Source organism: Eurytemora carolleeae, unplaced genomic scaffold (assembly GCF_000591075.1).
Source record: "Eurytemora carolleeae unplaced genomic scaffold, Eaff_2.0 scaffold42, whole genome shotgun sequence".
Taxonomy (NCBI): domain Eukaryota; kingdom Metazoa; phylum Arthropoda; class Copepoda; order Calanoida; family Temoridae; genus Eurytemora; species Eurytemora carolleeae.
Genome location: NW_019396063.1, coordinates 276,745 through 284,446, shown reverse-complemented (window position 1 = coordinate 284,446; position 7,702 = coordinate 276,745). Strand labels below are relative to the sequence as shown.

The 7,702-nt window shown below is 35.0% G+C and overlaps 1 protein-coding gene across 2 annotated transcripts in view; it reads left to right on the top strand.

The window, feature by feature from the left end:
* The window catches only part of LOC111709236 (probable nuclear hormone receptor HR38), a 40,428-nt gene continuing 32,726 nt past the window's right edge, over positions 1–7,702 (top strand). For both annotated transcript variants that reach the window (XM_023482872.1, XM_023482865.1), the window contains exons 1-3: positions 1–85; positions 4,526–4,624; positions 6,519–7,342. In XM_023482872.1, coding sequence (XP_023338640.1) covers positions 4,604–4,624; positions 6,519–7,342 — 845 coding nt within the window. In that variant the 5' untranslated portion in view covers positions 1–85; positions 4,526–4,603. The remainder of the gene's footprint in view (positions 86–4,525; positions 4,625–6,518; positions 7,343–7,702) is intronic.

Below are 7,702 nucleotides of genomic sequence, written 5' to 3'. Positions count from 1 at the left end.
GCGCTCTAGACGAACAGTTGTTCATAGACTCTGAGATTACGCGCACGCACATAGTTCTGTTATTATGTTACTCTATGTAAAAGAGGTAACAGACTTAAAAAACTAATTATTTTTCATAAAAAAGTGATTATTTGCCACTAAAAGGACGTACAGTGTGAAAGAAAAGTATAGAAAAAAGGTTAAAAACTAGTTAAAAAAGTAAACAAATATTTATATTTTTTGATAATGTAATCGTCCATTTTCTGTTAAATGGAAAAAAATGTTCTCCAGAATTATAAAATCAATTTAAAGATGAAAAGTATTAATCTAGAAAGAGTTTAAACGATTTTGTCTTGTCTTGGAAGTTAAATAATCCTCGTAATTTAAAAATCTCAGCAAATTGTTTTGGAAACAATTATTAGAACAAAACGTGGTCAAAAACATGGTCACGTGGTTACGTCATTTAAATACTGCACCTTATGACCAAAAACTACCAACCCATTAAACCCCCAACAGCAGGATGTTAAGTTTTTTTAACGGTCCCTAGGGACACTTTCTGAAAATAAAATCCCGCTTTGCAAAGTTTTCGTGAAAACAAACCGCACATTTTCATCTCAAAAGACGATAAAATTATTTGCAAACCTTTTTGAATATTAAAACCCCGCTTTGCAAAGAACTTTGCAAAGAACTAAATTAATTAAGATGCCCAATTTTTCAATAAATTGGTTATTGTGTGTGTAATATAAGCTATCGCCTATATGTAAGCTAAATTTAATATTAGTTTAAAGATACCCTTGTTGTAATTTCAACTGTCTCTCCATGTCCGATTCACAACTGTTCTTTAAATCTATACTTGATTAATAACCCTGAAGATATTGTCGTTTTTAGCAAGTTATTCGCAAGTTGTGATTAAAAAGAACACTTGGATAGGTAAATGATTCTTTAAAGGGTATTAGTGTACATCATTGTAGATCGAATATACTACTTTGTAAACGAAGAGTCACTTGAAATTAGGTATTCAGTCCCTTTAGTTGGTTACTCTAAAAGCTAAAGCAAAAAGTTGAATAAAAGGTTTTTTCATGGTTTCGTTATTTATTCACATAAGAAAATATTTCTGTCACTTGCTATTATTCCATTCCACTTGTTTTAAAAGCTGTTAGAGGTGACATCTAGATTTTTTTAAAGCATCAGAACAAACAATTAGAAGCAAACTTGTTTAAGACAATGATGGAGTAATACAAAATGGTTCGTAACATAGAAATAATACTGTAATAATTTGTCTTAAAAGATAATATTTCTGATTAAAATGTAAAAAGAAATATTTTATTTGAATGTTGATAATTTTTATCCAGGACATTTTCGGCCTTTTTCAAGTAAATCTGTCGATATCTGCCACAAGACGCTTTCCGAAACCAAAAAGTTTGAGACTTCAGAGACGACTGTACGAAATGCTCTACTTTTTCTAATCTTTGCTCATCTAGAAAGTTGTTTCCCTGTTAATTTGATGTCCATTCGAAAAATCAAATAGAGTAAAAAAGTTTAAATTTAACCTTTGAATCGTTTTATTTAAAGATTTTCAGGTTGTTCTTATTCTTTGTGGTTTACCCTGTCTAAAAGTAAAAACTGACGATTTTTTAATGTCCTTGGAATTTGCTTTTATTATGTTTTGATTTAATAGTAAAATGTCAATGTTCTCNCATCATAAGTAATTTTTTGGAGTGGAATTTAGTGAGGTCATATTTCAAGCAATTTTATCAACCCCTTTTTATGCAAACATTTTCAGAGAAAAGTAACCTAGCATGTACAAGGGTTATAATTCTCCACTTAAAAGCAGTAATGTGCTTAAAAGTAGCACAATAAAAACATTAATCTTGGCATTAGATAAAGTGACTGTAGACATAATTTCATATAATTCTCTATTTATATCCAAATACTATAAAACGATACTCTTTAACCCTTTTCCGGAGTAAAAATGGTAAAGTTTTCAATTTCAGTTCTCTATAAAATTGATGTGTGGATTTTTGCAGCTGGAAAGAGGGAAAGAATTTTTTAGATTTAAAGAATATAAATAGAGAGTCACTTGAAATTAAATAAACAGTCCCTTTAACCAGGAAAAGGGAGCACTAGGACCCTTTTACGGGCTCAGTTACTTTTATACTGCATAATTGCCCCTGGTTAAGCTTATGGCAACAAAATCGGTAGTTGAAATGAATCTATAATACTACTATAGTACTAGCAGTTTAGTGCAAGTGCAACCAATGTTATATAGATAGGGTATGAAATGGTTTAGTTAGCAAGAGATCCTACTTTCTTCCAGATTCCATTAATTTTATTTTGTGATTAAAAATATTTTTTAAAACGTCTGGATGCAATGAGCCAAAGAGCTTTTGAGCTCGATGTCAATAAACTTTAAGATTTGAGAATACCTTACTTCTAAGACATTGATTGCTCGAGTTTGCCTGGTGCATGTTTCACGTGGTTTCAGCTGCCAATCAGCTCCCACGATTTGGCATACTTAAAAATATTACTTATTGATGGTGGGAGGTTGGAAGGGAGGGGGTACCTTTTAAAAATCTTGTTCAGGAAGAAAAAAATACATTTTTTCAAGGATAAAATCGACAAAAAATGTTAGATAATAAAGTCTGACCTCCAATGATCATTTTCAGGAAAAGTTTCTGTAGGCACTACGCGTTAACAAATTACACGTATCAACTAGATATTTGAACTATTTGCAACTATTACCGATATGATGTGGCAGAATCCTTCGACATTAGGTTGCAAAAATATAAGGGTTAGAAATTAGAATTCGAGGCAATTTTTTAGAGGTCAAAACTTTCGTTTTATTTTGATCCCAGGATCAAAATAGCCTGCGTCTGTTAGTGCCTGAAATTTTCATTAAAGGAATTGAGCCTTTGCAACAAACTGTTTTAATCCCTACATCTTTTCAACCCAATGTCGTTATACCTAAGCCATTTCAAACTATGAATTTTGTTGTATCAAAAAATCAAAGTTTGAAATATCAAAGGTGTAAACTATCAGATTACAAAGATTAGTTGAGTTTGTGGTAAAGACTCATTTCCTTTTTAAATTACCACAGTAGATATCAAGATGTAGCGTTGTAGATTAGCGCTTTCGAACACAAAAGTTTTGACCTGAGTTCCTTTAACGTGATACTAGTTTAAGCATTAATGCAATGTTCAGATTGATCTCTGCTAGATTCCTAGAAACAATCAAATTGTTTTACGTTGGCTCGTATTGGTTTCATCTATAGATCAGAAGTTAATCGAGCAGGCGGAAACACGATTGTTTGATCGCATCCAAATATAGTTGAAAATTAGGTTTCTGTGGGACCAAGAAAAAACTGTTAAATAGAAAATGAAATTAGGGCAATCTTATACGTTTATGTAAAGGAAAACGTTTCCTTGTAGCTTTAAAATTAATTTCCTAACTCATATACTGCACAATTACTGGGTTTCATGTTTATTGCACTGTTGAAAATCATAACGTCAGTCTAACAGTCGTCTTCTTACTCCACGGTTTTTTATATCTCACTGTATTCTAACAATCGTCTTCTTCCTCCACGGTTTTATGTATCTCACTGTATTTTTCTAACAATCGTCTTCTTTCTCCACGATTTTATGGATCTCACTGTAGTCTAACAATCGTCTTCTTTCTCCACAGTTTTATGGATCTCACTGAATTCTAAAATTGTCTTCTTTCTCCATGGTTTTATGGATCTCCCCGTATTCTAACAATCGTCTTCTTTCTCCACGGTTTTATGGATCTCACTGTAGTCTAACAATCGTCTTCTTTCTCCACGATTTTATGGATATCACTGTATTTTAACAATCATCTTCTTTCTCCATGGTTTTATGGATCTCATTGTATTCTAACAATCGTCTTCTTTCTCCACGGTTTTATGGATCTCACTGTAGTCTAACAATCGTATTCTTTCTCCATGGTCTTATGAATCTCACTGTATTCTAACAATCGTCTTCTTTCTCCACGGTTTAATGGATTTCACTGTATTCTAACAATCGTCTTCTTTCTCCACGGTTTTATGTATCTCACTGTATTCTAACAATCGTCTTCTTTCTCCACGGTTTTATGGATCTCACTGTATTCTAATAACTGTCTTCTTTCTCCACGGTTTTATGAATCTCACTGTATTCTAACAATCGTCTCTAATAATAATAATACTATCCAAGCTAAATAGAAATTTCTGTCAAATGTATTTAAGTAGTATATTGGAGAGTATAAAACTACCATAGATATTACAAATAGTACAATTATACAGCGTAAAAAGTGTAATTATTTATAAACACTGTGGTTAAACCACTTGAAAACTAGTTAAATCTAGTTAACAATTGTTATGGTTTTGTATGAAATTAACGTTTGAAAATACCTCTGTTGATCTCTCTTCAAATACTTCCCAAAGAGTACACTTCCTAAACTTCCTGTGACTATGACAAGCAGGTTTAATAATTAAAGGCGTAAAATTTTTTCTCCGATTAGTGTTCGGTCCATTAACTTTTTGTTTTTCAAGGTTTTCACGGATTGTTGTGTTAAACTGATAAATGAGACTGACTGACTGTATAAGATAGTCTCGGAGCACGGTGCAGACATGTCGCAAATATATTTGCAAGTAAGTATGTTCGACAATTTTCGCGGATTTACAAAAAGTTTGTGGATTTATGGTTGAAACGTGTTAGACACCTTGAACCCTTCATTGGTTTAACAGATCTGCATTTAAGACTGCACGAGTGCAGCAGATCTTTGCAGAGTTCAAATAGAATTTAAATTTACGGTGTTTAACTTTGAGGTTGAATTTGAATTTGGTGGAACACGATACCTCTCTTTTCATCGTTAAAGTCACCCAAAAGTCAAATCTCGAATCCTAAAAGTTAAAATCGTGATTTCCTCCTTTATGTTTATTGTATTTGTACATAGATGCAGAATTTTAAGCATCATTACATAGACCAGTAAAAGGAACTAAAGGAAAACGACCATGTTTTTTTGGATATATTTACTTTCGGGTGCATGGTTAATAACACGGATGCACAGTCATATAAACCTAGTTTACATGCTTACAAACCCTCTCATTTATCAATCTTTAATTCTCATCTTTTTATGTAATCATTCTCGTTCTTACACTCACTTTGTAAATCATCTATTTAATCGTTTATCCTCATCCTTGCCATCTCGCATCTCAATCCACAATCTAGTCTTTCATACGGTCCGTCTATCTGTAAACTGAATACATCCGGTCAGTCTGAATGTAAACTGAATACATCCTGTCCGTCTGTCTGTAAAATGAATACATCCGGTCCGTCTGAATGTAAACTGAATACATCCCGTCCGTCTGTCTGTAAACTGAATACATCCGGTCCGTCTGAATGTAAACTGAACACATCCTGTCAGTCTATCTGTAAACTGAATACATCCGGTCCGTCTGTCTTTAAACTGAATATAAGAATACATCTTGTCCGTCTATCTGTAAACTGAATACATCCGGTCCGTCTGTCTGTAAACTGAATACATGAATACATCCCGTCCGTCTATCTGTAAACTGAATACATCCTGTCCGTCTGTCTGTAAACTGAATACATCTTGTCCGTCTATCTGTAAACTGAATACATTCGGTCCGTCTGTCTGTAAACTGAATACATGAATACATCCTGTCCGTCTGTCTGTAAAATGAATACATCCTGTCCGTCTATCTGTAAACTGAATACATCCTGTCAGTCTATCTGTAAACTGAATACATCCGGTCCGTCTATCTGTAAACTGAATACATAAATACATCCTCTCCGTCTATCTGTAAACTGAATACATCCTGTCCGTCTATCTGTAAACTGAATACATCCTGTCCGTCTATCTGTAAACTGAATACATCCGGTCCGTCTGTCTGTAAACTGAATACACGAATACATCCTCTCCGCCTGTCTGTAAACTGAATACATCCTACCAGTCTGTCTGTAAACTGAATACATCCTGTCCGTCTATCTGTAAACTGAATACATCCTGTCCGTCTGTCTGGAAACTGAATACATCCTGTCCGGCTGTCTGTAAATTAATACATCCTGTCTGTCTGTCTTTAAACTGAATACATCCTGTCCGTCTGTCTGTAAACTGAATACATCCTGTTCGTCTGTCTGTAATCTGAATACATCCTGTCCGTCTGTCTGTAAACTGAATACATCCGTTTGTCTGTAAACTGAATACATCCGGTCCGTCTGTCTGTAAACTGAATACATCCTGTCCGTCTGTCTGTAAACTGAATACATCCGGTCCGTCTGTCTATAAACTGAATACATCCGTTCCGTCTGTCTGTAAACTGAATACATCCTGTCTGTCTTTCTGTAAACTGAATACATCCTGTCCGTCTGTCTGTCAACTGAATACATCTTGATCGTTTTAAATTAGAAATTTCCACTGTGGATATTGATTTTATTACAAGTACGGTAGATTAGCTCATAAAACCCAGGACAAATTAAGATATTTGATATACAAATGTATTTCAATATTGCACTGTTTAGAATGGTTGCGGGCTTTCTTTTGCGGATTCTCTTCTTCCCAGCTATCTCACTCTGGATGATGGGCATTCAGAGACAAATCTAACGCTGATGGGCGTTACAGCCGGCCACACCCTACAGCCTGTATCCATGGACAACGGGATGGATACGGAGGACGGAGATAAGTCTCCTCAACCCGTCCTTACTCAGCTCTCGAACTCCGATTACAAGTTTGGAAATATTGATTTCCGAGCTGAGTTTATCAGTCAACCCATCTCCGAGTTCAATTTGAGTAGTTTAGAGGACTCAGCCCTCTCCGTGAACCTACCAAGTTTCTCTGACACGTACACTAAATCTGTGATAACGACCATCGAACCCAGGGTGTTTGGGGCCGAGGCAGAGTATGAGAACAGGATGAGAGAGAGACGTGAGTCTAAACATCATATTCTACAGATTAAGAACGAGATCTCTAACTACTGTCATGAGGACCTGGAGCAGTTAAGACCGAACTCTGTGATAATTTCTAGCATGAAATCTAACTGCCGGGATCGATCTCCGTCTCCTCTCCTGTTACCAATCCTTCACAGCTCAATAGAGAACTTTCTTCACTCCCAGGAGAGTCGGGTTAGTGAGACCAGTGATTCATCATTCAACCAAGATCTTTCTGATCCTGTTTCATCCAGCTTATTTAATTCATCCTCATTCTCTCATCTTACCCAGTCCAGTTCAGATCTTAGTGAATTTAGTTCTAGTTTTTCCCCCGGGGTTTCCGGACACTCCATTATCCTTTCCTGTAGTAAGATAGACTCAGAGCATTCGGATACTACCAAACTCAGCTCTTCACCAGTGTAAGTTTAATAAATAATCAAAGATTGACCAGACATCACACAAGAATGAGGCTTTGTGCCGTTTTAAGATTTTATGTAAAGTAGCTGAGTTTTGCCACAAACTCAACTTTTCAAATCCCTTTATCTATAAACCTTAGATATTTAGCTTATAGCTTATTTGACCTTAAAGTATGAATATTTTTAAATATCTGTGGCTTACGGTATTGAGTTACAAAGCAATAGGAACTAGAAATTTAGCAATTGTGGCCAAAATTCAATTTTTCTTTTAATTCCTTAAAGTGTACGTATGTATGTAAATTAGGGGTAGGGATAGGAAAACAAGTCACAATAATGAAAATTTAGAGGGGGTGGGGTGGGGGG